The sequence below is a fragment of the Nomascus leucogenys genome, chromosome 8, assembly GCF_006542625.1.
Source record: "Nomascus leucogenys isolate Asia chromosome 8, Asia_NLE_v1, whole genome shotgun sequence".
In the NCBI taxonomy this organism is placed as follows: domain Eukaryota; kingdom Metazoa; phylum Chordata; class Mammalia; order Primates; family Hylobatidae; genus Nomascus; species Nomascus leucogenys.
In genome coordinates this window covers 90,886,351-90,910,851 of record NC_044388.1, presented here as the reverse complement: position 1 = coordinate 90,910,851, position 24,501 = coordinate 90,886,351, and the positions used below count along the sequence as shown (strand labels likewise).

Here is a 24,501-nt window from a genome sequence, read left to right as displayed (position 1 = left end):
TAGAGAGCCCAGCAAGTGCCAAGGTGTAATGATAAATCAACATTCCTAAATGGTATGTTTAGGGGGACTGCAAAGCCCCAAACTCCAGGACAGCGGTCAGGAATCCATTCAGGCAGTGGTCAGGCAGCCTGAGTTTGGATCTCTACTCCACCCCTGACTACCTGTGTGAATGTGAACAAGTCAGTTAACCTTTAAAAGGGTCCATTTCCTTATGTACAAGATAGACTTAATTATGGTACCTCCCTCGTCGTGTGGTTGTGAGAATTAAATGAAATAATGCATGTAGCATACTTAGCAGAGTACCTGGAAAATGGCTATCACTCAACATGTATTAGTTATGATCATTCATATTATTATCACTGTTCCTCCTCATTATTATTACTATTGGAACATAAAGGGAAAGGGGAGGAGGGAAGGTGAGGGGTGAGACCAGAGAGTTCAGTAGGAGTCAGAATACTGGGGACCATGAAAGCCATGCTGAGGAGCTTGGGCCTGATCCTGCAGGCAAAAGGAGTCAGAAAGGGCTTCCATGCAAACAGACAGCCAGGTCTGTCTCCCTGGCTTGATGTTCTACAGCTTAGAGTAGGAGGTTAGGCCAGGAGGACTCTCTAACCATAGTCAAAGTCCATTAGGAGCATAAGCAGCCATTAGTGTTGGGGTTCTGACTACAGACCCCAGGAGTGTGGGCCATGGGCTGCAACAGGCAGGACCAGAGCACTGATCAGAGGATGCATGAGGATGAAACCAAGGGAGTGACAGCTGACGCACTGGCCTTCACCACCAAGACAGCTTTGGACCAGAAGCTCTATGTGGATGCAGCAGATAAGGAGGAAACCTGCCCCTGCTTCTGCCGGGAGTGCCTCTCGCAGTGAGCCTGTTCAGACAGCAGAGGGAACTCTTCATTTAACTTTCAACCACTCCAAAGCCCCCATGAAGCTATGAGGATGGCCAGGAGGGACTTTCTCAGGGCTGGGCAGAGATTGCAATGGGAAAGGTTGTGAGCCCAGCAGGTACTGCTCGGCTATGCAGTGAGCAAACATCCCAGGGTGTGGCTGCTCCATTGAATGGGGCTTTGGCTGCCTACTGTCTGATGGATGGACTACATGGTCATCTCTGATGATATCTTTGAAAAGATGTCCATGTCAGGTCAAAGATCGCCCAGTTTTACACATGGGGAAACCAAGGATCAAAGAAGAGATTCGCTCTGAATAAGTTGAATTCAAGAGTCATTGCAGGAAATGTATAACTGGAATCTTTGCATACAAAATATTAAGTAGTTACTACAATAAAAAAAAAAGCTAAGCCACCATCACTAGTGAATACATGAAAAATATTTTTATCTCTTAAATACCACAATAACATAATATTATGTTTGCCTCTGCCAAGGAAGCTCCAAATAGTAGGACTTCTACTAAGATTTCTTTAACCCTGTGTCCTCTTAAAATTGAACACCAAGATGTTTTTATCTTCGTGGTCTAGCACAATAGCCTAGACCAGGAAACCCGGCCTCTGGAATTAGCCATGGGCAATTCCAGCATTTACACAAACTTGCCTGAACTTAGGTGATGGTATGGACCAGCTCTAGGCATCAAACTTAACTCTGCAGGATTAGTCTGAGAACTAGATCAGCTGATATATTACCCAGCTTTAAAAGTACCCGGACTAGTTTCTGCCGTGTGGTAGGTAAGTTGACAGTATTTACTATCAGTATTATCATTCTCACTACCACTGCCTGGCAAGGTGCCATGAAACAATGTATTTCACCTGCCTGGTCTCCAGATTTTTTTCCCATCTGTAAAAGGGGCTTAATAATACCCCTGTCATAGAGTTGCTGCTGAGATTAAGGAGATGAAATAGGTATAGTGGCAGAAAATGGCACCTGACACATTATAGGAATGCATGTCATGTTTATTTCCTTCCCTGATTTCTACCGTCTTCCATAAAAGCCCAAGTGGAAGCAATCAATAAAAATAAATTTAAAAAATTAAAATCCTAAAATATCTGATGGCAAAATGAGAAATAAAGAGCTTTTCTCCTTATTCTCAAAATGGAAAACAGAATGGTAATTGTCTCCATCAAAGTGTTGTAGAAAAAGATCAGGTATCTCCAGATCCCAGAACGGCAGAAGACATTTTAATGTACCGTCTCCTTATTTTTAGGAAATTGCTCAGAAGACCTCTTATGTATCCTGAAAAGGGCTCCATTCAAGAAGTCATGGGCCTACCTCCAAGGTCAGTAACCAAACCCAGGAAACCTAAACATATGAAAACCGCTTCTGTGGCTTTTCAGCAACTTTTAAGCCAGAAGTCACAATTAGAGTCCCATGGCCAAATGTGACCTGCAGATGTGTACTGTTTAGTCTGCAGGATATGTTTTTGTAATTTGAATTTGAATGTCTTAGCGGGGAGAGCGTTATTCTCCAAAGCTACAAGGCTCCTCTTTCCTCAGCCCCATTCACTCCTTTATGTTGCCTACTTGGCCTCTGTGGGCATTCATGGTCCCCACCGCCACTGCCCCCACCCCTCACCCCTCCTTATTCAGCTACCTACCAGTTTCAGCAAAGTACACAGTCCTTTTCCTAATGCAAGGGAGGCAAGCACTTAATCTCTGCCTCTATGAAGTTATTCACAAGGGAACCATAAAATTGCCTTGTCCCCAGATTGACAGCTTAATGAACATGTCAGCACAGGGCCGATTTGCATATCGCAGTGTGCTTCAGGTAAGAGGTCCCTTACAAATGAAGCAATAAGAGACACTTTAGACTCCAGAATGAGAGAGAGATGGCCAAGATTCTCTGAATAGCCATCCTGCTCATTTTAAAAATTCAATTTTGCCGTTAGATTAGTTCTCACTCTTCAGTTGAATTGCAACGAGATTTAAAGGGAAAGCATGGAAGCAATTAAAACTAGCATGCCAGCTTCCTGGCCCTGAAAGTCACCCTTACCAGTCAGTGCTAATTTTCACGTGTTAGGACTTAGAGACTCACCTTCGAACACAAACTTGTCAGCTTAGAGGGTCTGCTAATTCTCTGCTTTTCAATAAATCCCAGATGGCAAGAGCCCCTTAATAAGCACATGGGGGACCTACACAATTTTTTTTGGCTGCCCTTTGAAGGGAAGAAGGCATTCAAAAGTTCAGACAATGAACCGTTAGAGGATACATCTTAACGTGAAAATTAATGGCGATTCTCCTGGACATCTTCGTACCTAAATTGGATATTAACTGAATAATATTATTGAATGTCCTACCTTGTACTTTCTGCAATGTCTATCAAACAATATTATTGAATTTCCTATCTCTGATACCTTTTGCAATGCCCATTCATGATAAATGAACATAATAGTTCTGACCTTGTGGAGAACAGAGTCCAGGAGCTTATAGTCTGAAAAGGGAAAGATCATCATTGTCATCATAGAATAATATGATACTGATTCAGTGGAAAACCATTCTATAGGAGGTAGAAGTAAAGTACCATGTGTGTTCTGACCCTCCAGCTTTGAGCATTGAAGAAAAGGAAGAGGGGTGGTTTTATACCTGTGCCTTGAGTAATAAGTAGACTCTAGAGGGAGTAACATGGAAGATATTCAGATGATTAGAACATTACAGAAAACATGGGAATGTTTTCTGAATGGGAAACTTTGAATAAAGACTTAGAATTTTGCAATGTGTACCTACAATCTTCTCAATAATTCTGTTTTCTATACTTATCTTTCTAGTGGCAAAGCATCTAAACAAAACCAAGTTGTCTTGGAACAAAGATGGCATTCTCCATGGAGTCAGATATCAGGATGGGAATCTGGTGATCCAATTCCCTGGTTTGTACTTCATCATTTGCCAACTGCAGTTTCTCGTACAATGCCCAAATAATTCTGTCGATCTGAAGTTGGAGCTTCTCATCAACAAGCATATCAAAAAACAGGCCCTGGTGACAGTGTGTGAGTCTGGAATGCAAACCAAACACGTATACCAGAATCTCTCTCAATTCTTGCTGGATTACCTGCAGGTCAACACCACCATATCAGTCAATGTGGATACATTCCAGTACATAGATACAAGCACCTTTCCTCTTGAGAATGTGTTGTCCATCTTCTTATACAGTAATTCAGACTGAACAGTTTCTCTTGGCCTTCAGGAAGAAAGCACCTCTCTACCATACAGTATTTCATCCCTCCAAACACTTGGGCAAAAAGAAAACTTTAGACCAAGACGAACTACACAGGATATTAAATAGTATACTTCTCCTTCTGTCTCTTGGAAAGATACAGCTCCAGGGTTAAAAAGAGAGTTTTGAGTGAAGTATCTTTCAGATAGCAGGCAGGGAAGCAATGCAGTGCGGTGGGCAGAGCCCCACATGGGAATCAGAAAGGATGAATGGATGTCCCAGCCCAACCACTCATTCACTGTATGGTCTTGATCTATTTCTTCTGTTTTGAGAGCCTCCAGATAAAATGGGGCTCCAGTACCAGAGCAGCTAGCAACTCTGCCCTAATGGGAAATGAAGGGGAGCTGGGTGTGAGTGTTTACACTGTGCCCTTCACGGGATACTTCTTTTACCTGCAGATGGCCTAATGCTTAGTTGTCCAAGTCGCGATCAAGGACTCTCTCACACAGGAAACTTCCCTATACTGGCAGATATACTTGTGACTGAACCATGCCCAGTTTATGCCTGTCTGACTATCACTCTGGTGCTGGGAGGCTGATCTTGTGCTCCATATGACCCCACCCCTAGGAACCCCCAGGGAAAACCAGGCCTGGGACAGCCCCCTGTTCCTGAGATGGAAAGCACAAATTTAATACACCACCACAATGGAAAACAAGTTCAAAGACTTTTACTTACAGATCCTGGACAGAAAGGGCATAATGAGTCTGAAGGGCAGTCCTCCTTCTCCAGGTTACATGAGGCAGGAATGAGAAGTCAGACAGAGACAGCAAGGCAGTTAACAATATAGGTAAATAAATAGGGTGTGGTCACTCTCAATTCACTGGCAAAGGCCTGAATGGTCTGTCTGAAGGCAGCAACAGAGAAGTGGGGAATCTAGTCTGCTAGGCAGGAGAGATGCCTCTAAGTTCTTGTCTCTGGCCAGAGGTGTGGTATAGAACTGGAAACCCATATCAAGGGTGACTAAGCCCAGCTTCTGGTATGAGAAAATTAAACTTGTATACAAAATGGTTGCCAAGGCAACATAAAATTATAAGAATTCACTATACCTTCCCCTCCCTGGAACTCAGGATCCAAGTCTAGAAAATGAAAGGACTGGGTTTGAATTGCTTCAAAACCTCTTCCATCTCAGAAGACCAGACCCTGGGAACTGAGATTCCAGACACAATTTTGGAAGCTCTCCAACCAAAATAAGGCTCTGCTACCCCAGTATAAAATTGAAGACACTAGTAGCACCTGACTGCATCTCATCTCAGCAGAGCCAGAATATAGGGACAAGGTTCAGGGTGCCCTGCTGAATGGTGTGAACAGCAGGATCTCAAGGATGTAATGGAAAGAACTACCATGCTGACCATCCAGAATCTAAGAGACCATCTGGGTGTTTGGGAAACCATCTGACGAGGTCTGACTCTATTCCAGTTAGATTGACAATAATTGAGCAGCAGGCATTTTTCATTTCTGTTCAGGAAAGCATTGTGCCTTTAGCAAACAATCAGTGTGCAACAGTGATGTGGTCATCTAGCCAGGGAATGGCTGCTCCATCTCCCACATAATATATTCCTGCTTCAAACACCTCTCAGAAAACCAGTTCCGTGAGGGTTTTTAAATCCCCACAAAGTTGTTGACAGACAATGATGACCCTGGAAGTGAGGAGGAGGACTTCTGAGAAATGGCAACCTCTCTCTTGATTGGGGTAGCCATGAGATTTCTCTAGCTATATCCAACTTGGCATCTGTACATCACCTTTGGAGGAACATCTTATTTGTGGAAGGACCTTGACAAGCCGTTTGAGATGGAATGTAGGCCCTGAAGTTATGCTTCAGTAAAAAAAGATGGAAGCTTCCCTGCTATACCAAAACATGGAGCGAAATTTGCATTTTTCTCAAGAAGGAGAGAAAAGGAGTAAGACTCCAGCAAAGTTTGTCAGAAGAAAAGCTGGAAAACATTTAAAAGAAAAAAAGAAAGAACAAATCAGCAGTGGTGGTATGGATGAGAGGGACTTGAGAGAACAAAAATGGCTAAGGGAAAATTTTCGGTCATCTGCTGAGCAGTGTGCTGTGTCAACCTCCTCCTAGGTCTCCTCTATGAAATATTTAGTAAAGTCTACATTTCTCTTTAACTCTTTCTGTGAGTAGATTCTTTGGGAGAAGCAGGCATTCGAAGAGGTGTTGAATTCAGCAAGCCAAGTGGTCTGTGGTAAAAAACAGACTTTGAGACTCAAGGCTAAAAAAAACAGGGAAAGGGCTGGCATTTGAGTCACACACTAACCGCATAGGACAAATGAATCTTGCTTAAACCAACTCATGCTTTCTTGAAAAGGTATATGCAACCCAACTGTGTGTTAACTAAGCAAATTTTTTGCCATCTCACATTCTAACTCAAGAAAGATTCCATTTTCATTTTTCACCAACTGTTCTCTGAGCAGAGGTGCCTGACTTTTGCACTGTGAGTGGTTTCTAATCTCAGTCTCTGTCAAGCAATGCTAAGAAAGCCAACACCTAAAGACACAAGGGGTACATCATTTAAATGAATAATGTAACCAAACAAAAAAAAAAGAGAATAATCATTAATAACTCAACTGATAGATATGTAGGGAGTGGGCAACCCAGGAAGTTTAAAACTAAATTCTGTTACTCTTGAGGGTTAATCAGCCCCTGGGAATGTTATGAGCAAATGATATTCCGCGAGCAAAATGATATCTATGCAAGTAAAATAAATACTTTATCTAACTGGGAACCCAGGCTACCTAAAACATATGCCTCTTTGGTAAAAACTCAACTTGAGCTCGTTCCCTTCCTCCTACCCTCCGAACCCCACCTCCCCACCACACACACACACACTCAGTGTACTTGCAGAACTTGTAGAGGAAGATGGTGAGTGAGCTGATAAAAAAATAACAAGTCAATGTAGAGTCATCCAAACTGGAGTGGAGTGGTGCGATCTCGGCTCACTGCAGCCTCCCCTTCCTGGGTTCAAGTGATCCTCCTACCTCAGCCTCCTGAGCAGCTGGGACTACAGGCACACACCACCATACCCACTGATTTTTGTGTTTTTAGTAGAGACGAGGTTTCACCATGTTGGCCAGGCTGATCTCGAACTTCTGACCTCAAGCAATCTGCCCACCATGGCCTTCCAAAGAGCTAGGATTACAGGCGTGAGCAACCACACCCGGCCTCTAACCCTTTTCTGAATCGTATATTGACCATGTACTGAGTCTGTAGAGGATAGAGACCACCTGTGTCTCACATTCAAATTGCTGTCCTGGAGTGACCAGTGCGAGAGCAGGGAAGAGCAGAGGAAACCTCTGAATGTGGGGGACTGTCCAAAGCAAGGTTGGAAAGATGTGACCTGAGGAATTGCAGAAAGGCTACAGGAGGCCCTATCAAAGCTGGTGGGAAATAATGGAGATTGGAATATGAGACTGGGCTCAAATACCAGCTCTCTCACTAACCACACTTGAGGACTTCGCAAGTGTCTGCTCCTTGCTGGGCTTCCATCCAATGAGACTTCCATCAATCCTGGCAGATCTCTCAGGAGTGTTCTAGAGATGATACAGGCTGACTTCTCCATCCTCTTAATTTAAGGGTTTGTCCCTTCCATCCCAGAATAAGTGGTATTCCTGGAATTGTGGGAGGCTCCCTTGTCTGACAGATTCTGCCAGCTTCCCTCAGCACTTCCTCTCTTTAGTTCTTGTCCACATCGAAACCTCTTAGGGCACTAGGCTATTCTCTGAGCCATCCTTTATGTGACTGGAGATTCTGAGAAGGAATTAAATAGTAGAGTTTTGGTAGAGTAACTGCTATATATTTAATTGTTTGAATATACCATAGTTTGTCCATTCTTCTATGCAAGAACATTTAATTTGCTTTTAGGTTTTTGCTGTTATACACAAAGCTACAATAAGCACATTTTCTTGCACACCTCCCATCCCTAGTTGCCATTTTTCTATACGGCAAAAATATTCTTGGAAAATTATAAATGGTGTCACAAAGACACTGAGTTAACCATGGCTAGCGAGGGTTTAGACCCCTCTGTGATCAGAGCTCATGACCTGGAGCTTAGTCTCTGGAATCTGAATGGCTCCTTCCATACTTTCTAAGTACTTCTCTGCTCTGTACATTCTTTCAACACACATATCCCAAGTGCCAGTGAGTGCCAGGTCAGTTTACAGTCCAACATGGTGTGTGCTACAGCTCTGCCAAGCCACTGCAAAATCAGCCCTCATTAGCATGGGTTTGAAACATGCCTTTCAATGCACTCTGGGCCTTCCCTGGATCTAGCTCTCTTCCTGGAGAGTAAACAAACACGAGAAAGCGTGAAGGACAAGCACAGCTCCAGAAGATTTATCCCCCAAGATCAAATGTCCATATTCCCCATGGGCTCTTCTCACAGTTCTCTCCTGAAACTCTGCAATGGAAGATTGTCACTCAATGTATCGTATAATGACTTTCCAGGGTTTTTTTCCACCATGACCCAGAAGAAGAAATGTCATGTTGCCAACGAGGACTAAGAAAAAAAAGAACTTACTGTGACCACCTGAATTGATTTTATGATGCTCTCTTAAGTCACAACCCACATTTCCAAAATCCTATTCTAGTGTGCCTTCTCCTGCTCCACGTGTTGGAATGCTAAAAATATACTTTCCTTATTCTTTTGCAGCTCAGGCTCTAGTATTATTTAGTCTGAAATGGACAGAATTTTGGAATGTTTGTCCATCCAGCTAGCAAGCACAGCTGTGGAGGTGTTTGGTTTTTCTGCAGCTTTGTTTGCAGAGGTTTTAATGTTCAAATACGAGCTTAGCAGTTGGGGTGAGCCTAGGTGGTGGGGGAGAAGCATCCGTTCTGCTGATGTCGTCTGTTGCAGATGTGCACTGGTTCTGGAGCCCGGCAGCAGGAGCGGCTTCCTGATTGTAGTGGTTTCCTGTTCGCGGCAGTAGTTTTGTGGTTCTAGAGGGGCAAGTTTCCTGATTGCAAGATTATTGAAGAGACAGCAGCTACTATAGCAGCCCAGTTCCTAGGAGTCATATTATAGGTTTCTCCTGAAAGCTCAATCTCGATTCTGTTTCCTCAGCCCTCCTGACAATTCTACAAGCCATTTAATTTAATACCCTGTGATAAACCCCTTCCTGCCAAACAAGCTAACGTGAAGTCTGTTCTCTGCAACTGATTCCTCATGAATAACAACACGTACAAACTGACCTCACCATTATGTACAAACCAACCTCACCATACTCATCCTGAACTTAACACTATTCCTACATTCCAAATCTCAAGGACTATCTCAGTCTCTAAAGATCCTTCTTCTCACTTCCTACTCAATTAACACCCAACTAATTCCTCCAGTTTCCTAGTTCCAGCTACCACTCTCAATACGTCCTAACTCACAGCATTGCCTCCAGTCTTACTCCTGATAAAGCCCATCTCCAGACAGCAATAGCATCTCCCGATTGTTCTTGGAATTGATAGTGATAATAACCATTTATCGAGCTCTTACATGTTATGACTTTTCCTGCCCTCACTTATTTAATCTTCAAAGCAACCCAATGAAATAGGCATCATTGAGCCAGGCGCAGTGGCTCACGCCTGTAATCCCAGCACTTTGGGAGGTCGAGGCAGGCGGATCACGAGGTCAGGAGTTCGAGACCAGTCTGGCCAACATAGTGAAACCTCGTCTCTACTAAAAATACAAAAAAATAGCCAGGCGTGGTGGTGTACACCTGTAATCCCAGCTACTTGGGAGGCTGAGGCAGGAGAATTGCGTGAACCCAGGAGGCAGAGGTTGCAGTGAGCCGAGATCATGTCACTGCACTCCAGCCTGGGCAACAGAACAAGACTCCGTCTCAAAAAAAAAAAAAAAAATAGGCATCATTATCCCCATTCTTCACATAAGGACATTGAGAGTCTGAGACGTTGAGGAGCATGGCCAATGTCACACAGCCAGTGGATGGTAGAGCTGGGATTTAAGACCAAGTTTGCCTAACTCCACATTCCACACTCCAGTCACTATGAACATAGCCTTCCTAAACTCTAAGCTCTTTCCACCAGGTCTCTCCCTATCTAACTCCTGAATGTCTCTCTAGTTTTGTGCTCAGCCCCACCTCCTTGTGCTCTGTGATCAAATCACATTGCACTCCTTCCAGTTCCTCCAATCTTCCATGCTCTGCCTAGCCACCAGAAGCTTGCAGATAATTTTTCTTCCGCCTAGGATACTCCTGTCACACTCTTTTGCCTGATTAACTCCTATCATTGTTCTGATTTCCATTTCAATGTCACCTCCTCAGAGAAGTCTTCCTGACTCTGCCGGCTTCACTTAATACCTTGCTGTCACCTTCCATACTTCCCCATGCTTAATTGCATGACACTTTACCCTTCACCCCTGGTTCTCTCTATCATTCCTCTCCAACATTCAAATTCCCAGAAGGCAGGAACTCTATCAATCTTATTTAGCACTGGGTACTCACAGCGCAGCCCAATTCCTAGGTAGGACATAGTAGATGGCCATTCAATACATATTTCTTAAATGAATAAGCAAAGAAAACCACTTTAAACATAAGTCCATTTTAAGGAAAAGATATCAAATAAGCCATACCAAAACAAAAGAAAAAAACAGTTCTTTTCAAAATATGGAAATGTTAATTGAAAGGCTCTATTTTTCTTAGAAATAATTTTCAGGCCGGGAACAGTGGCTAATGCCTGTAATGCCAGCACTTTGGGAGGCCAAGGTGGGCGGATCACTTGAGGTCAGGAGTTCGAGACCAGCCTGACCAACATGGAGAAACCTCGTCTCTACTAAAAATCAAAATTAGCCAGGCGTGGTGGCACATGCCTGTAATCCCAGCTACTCGGGAGGCTGAGGCAGGAGAATCACTTGAACCCAGGAGGAGGAGGTTGCAGTGAGCCGAGATTGCACCACTGCAACTCCAGCCTGGGCAACAAGAGTGAAACTCCATCTCAAAAAAAAAGAAAGAAAGAAGGAAAAAAAGAATTTTCAGCACTCAGGAGGTAAGAATGCCTATTAGAGAAAGGTGAAATTTTTAGAAAGCAGAATCTACCTGTGCCATCTGAGAACATGGAAGGAAAAAAATAAATCTTTGCTTACTTTATTGAACCCCTTTTCTGAGCAAGGTGTGGTATATTTGCTGTAGAATCCATCGCCCTTCCTATCTCTGAGATATCTATATGCTATTCTAGTCATTTTGTGATTAGAAATAGTGAGATTAACCTTAGAAAGTTTTTTAAGTTTTATTTTTGATTGACACAAAAATAGTGTACATATTTAGGTAGCACAATGTGATATTTCAATACATGTATACATTGTGCAATAGTGAACATATCCCTTACTTTTTTACATATCCCTTACTTTAAACAGTTATTTCTTTGAGGTGAGAACATTCAAAATCCCCTCTTCTAGATATTTTGAAATACACTAGAAAGTTTAAATCAAACCTTGGTATACCTTAGAATCCTGAAATCCCAGACCACTTCCTAGAGCAATTAAATTAGAATCTCTGGATTTAGAACCCAGGCATCAGGATTATTTTAAGCTCCCAAACTTAAGCCAAGTATTAAGAGTCAGTGGTTTAAATCTTTGCTGTCTAAGTTATGTCCTGGTGCCTGTTATCACCAGAGAGCTTGTTAAAAATGCAGGCATCTCATACATACCTAAAAACTGGAACAGAATCTGCATTTTAATATGATCCAAGAGATTCAGGTGCACCTTACAATCTGAAGAACACTAGTTGGATGACTTTTTCTGGTAAGTGGAGAAGATTGCTGATAATCCGTTATGTTTCTGTTTCCCCCAAGTGGACTTTCATGAATTGACTTTATCTTCCTTGTCTGCTGCTTATGCAAATGTGAGGGTTTAAACACTACAAAACCATCAAGTCAACGTGATGGTATTCATTTGTAATGATCACCACTGAATTTTTAACAACTGCTTTTGGTCCAACTGTCTCCCTTGGAATACAGGGCAAGCACTAGGAAGAATCTGGACAATATGTCGAAAGCTTTAGATGCAGTTTAGAAACTTCCATGGGGGCTGTACTTTCCCTATAGCCAAGGAAAGAGAAAAAAACAAGTCTGAGGGTGGCAGATGGGAAAAAACAGTGGCCTTGGCAATTGGAAGCCAGTTTGAATCTGAGCTGAAGCAATTACTAACTCTATGACCTTGGCAAGTCACAGGGACTTTCTAAACTTAAATTTTCTCAGCTGTACAATGGGAAGCTGTTGGGAGAACAAACACATAGAATAACCTTGGAAAGTGTACAACTGTTGGGGTATTTTATCATATTCAGTATCTGTGAAGGAGTTAGACCTTGGGGAGAGGAGTAGGAAAAAATGAATCAATGCAAGTTTGAGAAAAGTGAAAGTTCCTCAAATCCACTGAAGCCTATTCCCATCTGCATTCAGAAAAGCCAGCCATTGGATCAACAAAGGTCTCTGTCAGGCCAACTCTCAAAGGATGGTTTCATCCTGCAGGGAAAACTGGACTAGATAACCAACTGACTGTTTGGGAGATGCAGTATCAGGGTCCTCTCCCTGTGCCTCTCTAGAAGCAGCACTGATTGCACTGGAAATGAACACTTTTCTCACTTAGAAATGAGCACTTAGAAGACAAGAAGAATCCATCTCCAAATCCCAGCACCCAAATCAGTGTTCTACACAAAGTCAGCACTCAGGAAATGTTTAGATTTCACTTGCAACAGGAAGAGGGAATTACCAGGCAGGGATATCAGCTAAACTAGTCAGGAACAAGCTGATTTGAAGGCTGATCCTCCTTCACAACCAGGAGGCTCCATGCAAAAACCAGCTGAAGTATTTCATCATTTCCTTTCCATTGCTAGGGACGCAGATGACCTAACCTCCTTGACATTCTGACTATGCCTTCCGTTCTCACAATGAGTCTCATTTTACCAGCTGGCCTGATGCAGTCAGCATATGGCACAGTCCTCAAGGGAAGAAAGGTCACAATCCATCACAGGATCAATACAATGGGATGAGTAAACAGCAAGAAAACACTGAAGGAGGCTTCATTTCTACCACCAACATTACATTCATACACTCACACAGTCCTCAATTGCATCTGGTCTTCTGGTCTTTTCATCCTCCTCATTCATTCCTTTGATGTGTTTACTTAAACCGCTTTATGTTATGTAAATATATAATTACTAATACTTACTGAATGCTTGCTTGCCAGGTTTCAGGCACTGCATGGAAGCCTTCAAATACTGTAATCTACTGCATCTCACCCTGATGAGATAGAGATGACCATTCCCATGTTGCAGATGAGGAAACAGAGGCTCGAAGAAATGCTTAAGTATGCCTAAGTTTCAGCAGCTCATGAGCTGAAGAGCTAAGATGTAACCACTGCAGTTTGGCTCCAGAGCTGTATTTCTAACCACACTACACTGCACTACCCTGAGGCTACTTGACACGGTGCCTGCTGATTCCTTTGTCCACAAGGTCCTTGCCCTTCATTCACATCTTGTTAATTTGACCTCATTCATAAAATTTCAACTCAGACATTATTGCTCAAGAACCACTCCCAGGCTAAATTAGACATCCAACCTGGACCTTGATATTCTCACTTCTGTCTAAAAACTTACTACACTGACTATGACAGCATGATTGTACATTTGCCTCCCTGCTAAACTGTGGGCTTCTGAGTAACAACAATGTCAAAGTGTATTACATCTCTTCTGCTGGTATCTACAAAGTAAAGTTATTCTTTCTTCCAGATTATTGTGGCATGATCCTCCACCATTTATACTCTACCCTGGACTCTGGGAAGGGACACTGCTGCCTTGAGACTCTTCAACCCTGAACCTTGATGCTGGTTGCTGCAGACAAGAACTGCTTCTACCCTGGGTCACTGTCACTGCTAAGTGGAAAGTCATGAACTTGATGGTACCAGTCACTCTTGGCCTAAACCAACATAGCCAGGAAACGGTTCACTCCCCACAAACAGAATCATCTAGACCTGTCCATGATTTGGAATCGTGGCCCAACACTTCCTGGCCCCAGAGAGAGAAAAAAGTCTGACCACCCCCTACTCAAAGTGCCAACTCATTTCCTTCCCAGAATTAATCACTTCCCAAAATGTATGACTGTGTGAACATCAATTCCCTTCAGGGGAAAACCCCACTCCCACCTCTCAGGCTGTCATCTTACCCTATGACCCCAACCTGACAATCACGCTACAGCCCAGTATTGGTACCTTTTCCAACGTTTAGGTGACTCATTCTTATCTACAATCACTTTGTTGTTCTAGGAAAGTTTTTGACACAGCAGGCATTTGATATATGTTTCTTGATTAAATGAAAGATTAAATGAATACCATCTTAGATGTCTGCATAGTGCTTTAAAGTTTACACCACTATTCTTTCAAATAGTACAAGAGAGAACTAAGCTGTGTACTCAACTGGGAAGAAGCAGAACTGAGAGTGGGAGCCCCTGGTATTCTGATTTCTTGTCTAGAACTATACTATATTCTGAGATCACTAAACTACAATCTCAGGGGACTCTGCCTACTTTTGTAAATAAAGTTTTATTGGAACACAGCCACATTCGTTCATGTATGTACAGTCTATGGCTGGTTTTATGCTGTGATGGCAGAGTTGAGTAGCTGCCCCAGAATCCATGAGCTGTTTGCAGAAAATGTCTGATGGACCTGCTATATATTGCTGGTGACTCCAGGTATGTTTAGATATACACACTTAGAGCACACACACACACACACACACACACACATAATAAATTCTCCCACAAACAGAACCATATGATCACTGTCTATCTGAACTTTTCAATATTGTCAGCTGTGAGAGGGGAGTACCAACTTTGTTGGAATCATGTATAGAACATGCCTCTGAGTGCTAAGAGATTCCATGGGCTAATGCACGATTTTTGACCATATACTTGATAATATCTATCTTAACAATATGAAGAAGTAGTAAACTTAAAAAAGAAAAGGACTCAGAGGCAAGTCCACCAAAAGCAGTGAGAAAGGAATAGCTTCCAAAAAGATCATGTTTTAAAATAAGGAGGTTAGAGATGTGAGGATTTTTTTCTTTACAACCAGTAAACCAGAGGCATGTGAGGATTTGAATGTCTTCATAATAATGAAATAATTTTAATCAAAATGTCTCTTTCTAAAATATAGATTTAGAATGTACTGTTCCAAGAAAATTATTTGTTCTTAGATGTTTTTCTTCAATCAACCACTCAAGGGAGTTTAGAAGAGACCAGATGGTGCCTTAAAAGGATATGAGGCCAGGCACGGTGGCTCACATCTGTAATCCCAGCACTTTAGGAGGCCGAGGCAGGTGGATCACTTGAGGTCAGGAGTTTGAGACCAGCCTGACCAACATGGTGAAACCTCATCTCTACTAAAAAAAAACAAAAAATACAAAATTAGCAGAGCATGGTGGCACATGCCTGTAATCCCACCTACTTGGGAGGCTGAGGCAGGAGAATCACTTGAACCCAGGAGGCGGAGGCTGCAGTGAAGTGAGGCGAGATTGCACCATTGCACTCCAGTCCAGACAACAAGAGCGAAACTCCATCTAAAATAAAAAATAAAAATAAAAAACGAAGGATATGAAAAAAGGGAACTTAAGTGGATTCTAATGAATCACAAAACCTCATATATAGCTATTCTCTAGACTGAATTACCCAGACTTCTGAAAATATACTATCAGACATAATTTCAGTATTCACAGGTATCCTATGAGTTTGCTCCCTGCCCAAACATAGGGCCAAACCACAACACTGTGGGTAGATAAGTATGGGATATGCCTGATAAAGGCAAGATATCATTATTATTCATCTAACATGGTAGAAACTTATGAAACATTTACTTTTTTTTTTTTTTTGAGATGGAGTCTCGCTCTGTCACCCAGGCTGGAGTGCAGTGGCGTGATCTCGGCTCACTGCAAGCTCCGCCTCCCAGGTTCACGCCATTCTCCTGCCTCAGCCTCTCCGAGTAGCTGGGACTACAGGCGCCCGCCACCACGCCTGGCTAATTTTTTTTTGTATTTTTAGTAAAGATGGGGTTTCACCGTGGTCTCGATCTCCTGACCTCGTGATCCGCCTGCCTCGGCCTCCCAAAGTGCTGGGATTACAAGCGTGAGCCACCGCGCCCGGCGAAACATTTACTTTTTAACAGTAGATTTTGTTTATATATTTATTTTCTCTTTTTAAAATTTTTAGTTGTTGTGGGTACATAGTAGGTGTATGTATTTATGAAGTACATGAGAAGTTTTGATACAGGCATGCAATGTGAAATAAGCTTATCATAGGAAATGGGGTGTCCATCCCCTCAAGCATATATCTTTTGAGTTACAAACAATTCAATCATACTGTTTAAGTTATTTTTAAATGTACAGGTAAGTTATTACTGACTAAAGTCACCCTGTTGTACTATCAAATAGTAGTTCTTATTCATTCTTTCTATTTTTTCTTTTTTTTTTTAAATTCATTAACTATTCCCCACCTCCCTTTCAGCCCCTCACTACCCTTGCCAGCCGCTGGTAACCATCCTTCTACTCTCTATATCTGTGAGTTCAATTGTCTTGATTTTTAGACCCCACAAATAAGTGATAACATGTGATGTGTGTCTTTCTCTGCCTGTCTTATTTCATTTAACATAATGATCTTCAGTTCCATCTATGTTGTTACAAATGACAGAATCTCGTTCTTTTTTATTGCTGAATAGTACTCCATTGTGTATATATACCACATTTTCTTTATCCATTCATCTGTTGATGGACACTTAGGTTGCTTTCAAATCTTAGCTATTGTAAACAGTGCTGTGTCTATGATTTCTTTCTGCAGTGTTTTGTAGTTTTCCGTGTAGAGGTCTTTCACTTCCTTGGTGACATATATTCCTAAGTTGTTTTTTTCTTTTTTTTTTGCAGCTATTATAAAAGGAGTTGATTTCTTGATTCGATTCTCAGTTTTGTCATTGTTGGTGTGTAGCAGGACTACTGATTTGTGTACATTAATTAATTTTGTGTCCTGAAACTTTGCTGAATTCATTTACCAATTCTAGGAGCTTTTTGGATGAGTCTTTATGGTTTTCTAGGTGCACAATCACGTCATCAGCAAATAGCAATAGTTTGACTTTCTCTGTTATTATCTCTTTTAATAAACTTTCTACCCGTATCTCTTTCTCAAACTGTTCTTTAAGGCCAATAACTCTTAGATTTGCTCTTTTGAGGCTACTTTCTAGATCTTGTAGGCATGTGTCATTGTTTTTTATCTTTTTTCTTTTGTCTCATCTGTGTATTATATTTTCCAATAGCCTATCTTCAAGCTTGCTAATTCTTTCTTCTTCTTGATAAGATCTGCTATTAAGGGACTCTGATGCATTCCTCAGTATGCCAATTGCATTTTTTCAGCTCCAGAATTTCTGCTTGATTCTTTTTAATTATTTTAATCTTTTTGTTAAATTTATCTGATAGAATTCTGAATTCCTTCTTTGCATTATTTTGAATCTCTTTGAGTTTCCTCTACACAGCTATTTTGAATTCTCTGTCTGAAAGGTTACATATCTCTGTTTCTCCAGGATTGGTCCATGGTGACTTATTAGTTCATTTGGTGAGGTCATGTTTTCCTGGATGGTGTTGACGTTAGCAGATATTCTTTAGTGTCTGGGCACTGAAAAGTTAGGTATTTATTGTAGTCTTCACTGTCTGTGCTTATTTGTACATATCTTCTTGGGAAGGTTTTTCAGATATTTGAAAGGATTTGGGTGTTATAATCTAAGCCGTAACTGCTTTAGGAGGCACCCCAAGCGCAGTAACACTGTGGTTCTTCCATACTCCTAAAGGTACTGCCTTGATGGTCTTGGACAAGATCCAGGAGAATTCTCTAGATTACCAGGCAGAGACTCTTGTTCTCTTTACTTTTTCCCAAATAAACAGGGTCTCTCTGTTCTGAGCCACCTAAAGCTGGGGCTGGAGTGACACAAGCACCCCTGAGGCTACCACCACTATGACTGCGCTGGGTCAGACCTGAAGCCAGCACAGTACTGGGTCTTGCCCAAGGCCTGCTGAAACCACTCCCTGGTTACTGCCTATGTTTGCTCAAGGCCTTGAAGCTCTACAAGCAGCTGGTGGCAAAGCCAGCCAGGCCTGCATCCTTCCCTTCAGGGTGATGAGGTCCCCCATGCCCCAGATGAGTACAGAGGTGCCATCCAGGAATCAGAGTCAAAAACCATAGATGTCTGTCTGGTGTTCTATTGTACTGTGGCTGAGCTGACATTCAAACCACAAGACACAGTACTTTCCATGCTTCCCTCCCCTTTCCAAAGATAGGGGAGCCCCACCCAGTAGCCACCACCACCCCAGGCCACGAGGAGTACTGCCAGACTACTGCCAAAGTTTTCTTAAGTCAGCTTGTGCTGCATGCTGCCTGGCCTGGGACTCACTCATCAGGGCAGTGGGCTCTCCTCTGACCCAGGGCAGTTCCATAAACACCATCCAAGAATCAAGTCCTGGAATCGGGGACCCCAGGAGCCCACTTGGTGCTCTACCCAACTGCTGGTATCTAAGGTGCAAGACAAGTCCCCTTTACTTTTCCCTCTGCTTTTCTCAAGCAGAAGGAGTTTTGCCCCATATCCACCTCAGATGTGCTGAGTCTCATCTGAACCCAGCAAGTCCCAGAGGCTTACCCTAGGCCCTCAAAGTAGTACCCGGACATCATTGATGTTTATTCAGGGCCCAAGAGCTCTTCAGTTAGCAGATGATGAATTCTGCTAGGACTGTGCCCTTTCCTTCAAGGCGCTTGGTTCCCTTCTGGCCCAGGGTATGCCTATAAATGTCATCTGAGAGCTAGGGCCTGGGACAAGGACCTCACAACTCTGTCTGGTGCCCTCTCCTGCTGTAGCTAAGCTGCTATCCAATATGCAAGACAAAGTCCTTCTTATTCTTTTCTCTCCTCTCCTCAAGCAGAAGGAAGGGGTCTCTTCTGGAGCCAGGAGCTGTGCAGCCTGGGTCTAGGGGAAAGGTGGTGCCAGCACTCTCTTGGCTGATGCAGCTGGTGTCTCTATGTCACATGTCACATGCCACCCAGTCCGCTGTCTCTGGCCCCAGTTTGGCACTAGGACTCACCTAAGAGTTGCAGGCCTTATGGCCTAGACTGCCTTTCAAGTTTACTTGGAGACACAGAGCACTGTAGCCCTCAGTGGTGAGGTTTGCAGGAACTCAAGTTTGGACTGCTGGGATTCATGATTCCACTCTGGCTAGGGCTGGTTTAAATGCTTCCTCGGTGGGTGGGCATCAGCTGAGTTTTGTCCAGTTTTCCTTTCTGCTCTAACAAGACAACACTGAGTTCAACTGCCTCACAATTGCTGTGCTGTCCCTCCCGCAGCACCCAGAAAAACTCTCCACACCATGACTGCTGGAGGGTGGGGGAGGGGTGACATCAGCAATTCAGAGCTGTTTTTTCTATCTCCTGAGTGCCTCTTTCAGCAATTTGAAGTTAGAACCAGGTACTGTGAGTGCTCACCTGATTTTTGGTTCTAACAAAGGTATTTTTTGGTGTGTAGATAGTTCTTAAATTGGCGCCCTTGTGGGGAGGACGGTCAGTGGAGCCTCCTATTCTGCCATCTTGCTCCACATCCCTTGATTTGAATAGAAGCTGCAATTACCTTTAAAAACATTTTGTCCTCTTGGTTCAAGCTCTTTTCCAAGCAAAAATATTGTACCCAAATACTCCTTAAATGGGCTACCTAGGCATATATTTTTAAATAATTAACTCAAGCCCTCTTTTAAATAAAGTATTAATAAGAATAGTGTTCTATTTGAGTAAACATGTAGTATAGGGAAAAATTGTGAGACTTTGAAATTTAGTGAGAGTACTGACGAGCTCATTAATTTTGGTTATTTTATGCTTTCGGTGGCTCTGAGATTTGTTTTACAGCCCTGAAAGTTGCAGAAAATTGATAGTAATGCAAATAATTCTTGTCCGTAAATATGCAAGTTGTGTCCCATGTGATGCAACTGATTACCACTCTGTAAATATTGACCAGTTTTGCAAGTTTCTGTCTATTTGTAACCCCTGTTCCACCCAGCAGCACCTATTACTGTCTATAGAGAACCTTCTTTTGGTCCACACTCTGTTGTGCGGTTACTAACTCAACAATGTCATATATGCACACATACACAAGCACACACACACCAGTGATTACAAAGTCAATTTATAGTATAATAGTGGTTTGACTATTTTTAAATAGTATTTTTATTAAGTAAATACAATTGTTTTGGTATTTTTAATCTGAATATTGAAATGCAGGAGAAAACTAAATACTGCATTAAAAATGAGGCATTATTGTTTCTATTTCATTGATGTAGGGAAACAGAATCAGAAATGAAAATCACCCACCTGATAAATAAATGCAGTAACCAGGACACTAACCCAAATTTTCAGAGACCAAATTAGTTACATTATATTTTTTTGAGGGAAGCTTTCTTTATCTTTCTCCAAATACTCAAAGAAGTAAAATCTCTGTATGATAAAGATAGATCTATTATATCTAGAATATGAGAACTTCAAAAAGCATCAGACTAATAGTATTGCAGAAACACAGGTAAAAGAAACACTAAAATTTCAATATTATTGTTTTGCTGTGGTATTGCAGATAGCAAATTCAACTAGCACAAAGGAAATTCAAGAAAAGCACAAGACCCAGACGTGTTTTTAATGAAGCTTCAAAACTAGGTTGGAAAATAAGTCACATTTTATCACAAATCATCCTGATAAAAGTATAAAATAACATATTTAAAAGCCCAATAAGTGCAATAATATAAGCTAATAAGAATAGCTAACATGTAGTAGGAGTTTACTGAGATCCAGGCACTGGTCTAAGTGCTTTTACATTCAAATAACTCTTGCAATATTCACAGGTATTCTATGAGATGGATCCTATTATTATTCCCAATGCGAAGATAAGATAAAGAGGACCTGAGGAGTTAATTTAATTCAAGGAATGTTATGGGAATGTTGAAGTGGTAGAACTCCTGTGGTTAAGTCCAGGGAGCAATCCTGTGGGGTTTGGCTCTGGAGGGCTTCACCCTTGGCCAGCCAGGGAAGAAAGATCTACAGGAGAAATTAGCTGTGCAGATCTGATGGTGCTGAGAAAAACGTCTAGGACTTCAAAGAGGGAAGGGTACTGTGTAGCTTTCTGTCAGGGATGAAGCTTGGCTAAGGTACAGCAGGAAGAACATGGAGAAGGAAAGGGTAATGGAAAGAGAGCTGGATAAGCAGAAGAGGAAGGAGGCTTAAATGGCCCATGAAGATCATACTTTAAAAATATATTTCCTTGACAGATGTTAAAACTTCTTTGTGACTAGTTTATTTAAAATTTGTTTTATTTTAAAATACTGAATATAATGCAACTAATAAAGGTAAAAGTATCTCTTAATACCACTATTAAAGTTTCAGAAGTGGTGAGAGCTACCTCTTTCTGCATTCAGGCTCTTGAACAAACTGAAGAGTAAAACAAATATTAAGGCAGACAGGAAATTAAAATATCAACTTCATGACTATGAAAGGTTAAGCTGGAGGATGCAGCTTAGCTTCAGAGCCAGAAAGACCAGCTCTGCTAGCTGAATCTCAGATCTAGATAGGCTTGCCTGTCATAGCATCACTGAATCCTGGGCAAGTACAGGGGATTCCTAAGTGGAAGATAAAGAGGGCAGTTGAAAGGAACATGCCTGCTCTTTTCCTCCCAGATTTATGAAGCAGATAAGTTATTCCACCATCCCTGTGACAGAGTGAACAAAAGCAAAGAAAGACATGGAGTTAAACTAACTGAGCTTCCTTCATGTGAAAGAAACTGCTAGAAAACAGAAGAAGTGTTTCTCATCAACAGCCATCCCTCTTGAAATATTTTATACTAAGAAACAAAAGAACCATATTTGTTAAAAACTTACACTAAAATCATACTCAGTGGTGAAACATAGAACGTTTTCCCTCTGGTTAGGAACAAGACAAAAATGTCTGTTAGCATCAATCCTATTCAACATTGAACTGGAGGTCCTAGCCAGAGAAATAAAGAAAAAGAAATAAATTATATAAAGATAAAAGAAGTGACACTTGTATATTAACAGATGATGCAAATATTATAGTTAAAAAATAATACAAAAGATTTATAAACAAATGAATTTAGCAAAGTTGCTAGGTATGAAGTAAATATACAAAAATCAATTATGTTTCTTTTTTCACTTTTATTTTAGTTTCAGAGGTACATGTGCAGGTTTTTTATGTAGGTAAATTGCATGTCATGAGGGTTTGGTGCACAGATCGTTTTATCACCCAGGTAATAGGCAAAGGTAGTTTTTAGATCCTTACTCTCCTCCCACCCTCCACCCTCAAGTAGGCCCCAGTGCCCATTGTTCCCTTTTTTGTATCAATGTGGACTCAATGTTTAGCTCCCACTTATAAGTGAAAATTTGTGGTATTTGGTTTTCTGCTCCTGCGTTATTTGCTTAATTCTATTTCTTATACTATCAACAAACAACCAGAAAATAAAATTTAGAAAAATAAACCATTTACAATAGCACTCAAAAATATCACATACCTAGGAATAAATCTGATGAAAAATGTAAAACCCTCTACACTGAAAATTATACAATATTGCTGAGAGAAAGTAGAGACCTAGTGGAGAGATGGCACACACATGGGTTGGAAAATTAAATATAAAATAATGTAAATCCTCCCCAAATTGATCCATGGAATCAACGTTATCACAGTTAAAATCACTACAGGTTTTTTTTATATGGAAATGACAAAATGTTTGTAAAATCTATTTGGAAATACAAAGAACCTAGGATAGCCAAAATAGGTTTGAAGAAAATGAGGAAATTGCAAGTCTTACTGTTACAGTAGGTAGCTCATCAGGCATGAGCAGGGTAGAAGAGGGCTCTCCCCGACTTCACACTCCCCCCCACCCCCTGCCACACACATCAGGAATGACAGGTGACAATCAGGTAATGGTTAATAATGGTCAGGCCATTGTTAACTGTCACTCTAAAATAATAATTGGTCACAGCCGGTGCCAGGGAAAGGCCATCTCCTGCTACATAGAAAACACCTGAAACTAGTGATCAGCAGCTTCCTGGAGTTGGGAAAGTGGACTCAAGTATGTGCATGCAGACAGCCTAACCCAAGGGAAGAATCAAAGGAGAAGTGACGCAAGACCCCGGAAGTATGCCAACATATAAAGCCAAAGTTAAACATCAAACCAAAGTATGCCAAAGTAAAACAACGTCAAACGGTCAAACCGCGTGCTTGTCTTTCAAGTTGCCCTCTTTGTCCTCTTCCAAGTGTACTTTCTTTCCTTCTTTTCATTCCTGCTCTAAAGTTTCTTAACAAACTTTTACTCTTGCTCTGAAACTTGCCTCAGTCTCTCCTGCCTTGTGCTCCTCAGTTGAATTCTTTCTTCTGAGGAGGCAAGAACTGAGGATGCTATAGGCCCACATGGGTTCACTGCCAGTAACATTACTATCAGATGCCAACTACATCGCAAAGGTAATCAAAGTACTGTGGGTGTTAGCATAAGAATAGAAAATATAGTCAATGGAATAAATCAACACAGGTATTATCATCTGAATTGTGACAAAAGTCTCAGTGTAGAAATAATGCCCTTTTTAATAAATGCTGCAGGAATAATTGTATCTGTAAAACAAATCAACTTTGAATCCCCCACCTTACACCATACATAAAAATTTATTTGAGATAGATTACAGACATAAATGCAAACGGCATGACAATAAAGCTTCTGAGATAAAGTATAGGAGAGTACTTTCATAATATTGAAATAGATAAAATATTTTATACAGAATATGAAAGGCACAAACCATAAAAGTAATGAATTGCTATTCACTACAATTAAGACCTTCTGCTCATCAAAGGACATCATTATGAAAGTGAGTAGAAAAGCCACAGATTGGAAAAAACTTTGCTCTGTGACAAAGGAGTCATATTCACAATACTATGTATAAAAATTCCTATAAATCAATTAAAAAGACAAATCAACCTAATTTTAAAATGAGCAAAACAATCGAATAGGACTTCAAAAAACACACTACCCATATGTCCAGTAGCTAATGATTCCCTGACGCTATCATTAGTCATCAGAGAAATGCAAATTAAAGCCATATAACCATCAAATTAAAATTACTACACACCCACCAAGTTACTAAAATTGAGATGACTGACAATATCAAGTGTTGGTGAGGAAGTGAAGCAACTGGAAACCTCATATATTGCTGGAGGAAGTGAAAGTGTTACAATCATTTTGGAAACCTGTTTGGCAATACCTACTAAAGCTAAACATAT

The 24,501-nt window shown here is 41.4% G+C and overlaps 1 protein-coding gene across 2 annotated transcripts in view; it reads left to right on the top strand.

The window, feature by feature from the left end:
- The window catches only part of TNFSF8 (TNF superfamily member 8), a 37,929-nt gene extending 23,209 nt beyond the window's left edge, over positions 1 to 14,720 (top strand). The window contains exons 3-5 of one of the 2 annotated variants that reach the window (XM_012509125.2): positions 2,160 to 2,231; positions 3,717 to 3,815; positions 13,899 to 14,720. In XM_012509125.2, the coding sequence (XP_012364579.1) occupies positions 2,160 to 2,231; positions 3,717 to 3,815; positions 13,899 to 13,984 (257 nt within the window). In that variant the 3' untranslated portion in view covers positions 13,985 to 14,720. Of the gene's footprint in view, positions 1 to 2,159; positions 2,232 to 3,716; positions 6,896 to 13,898 lie in introns of those variants that run through there. The other variant, XM_003264048.4, reaches the window with a different exon arrangement.
- The last annotated feature ends 9,781 nt before the right edge of the window (positions 14,721 to 24,501 follow it).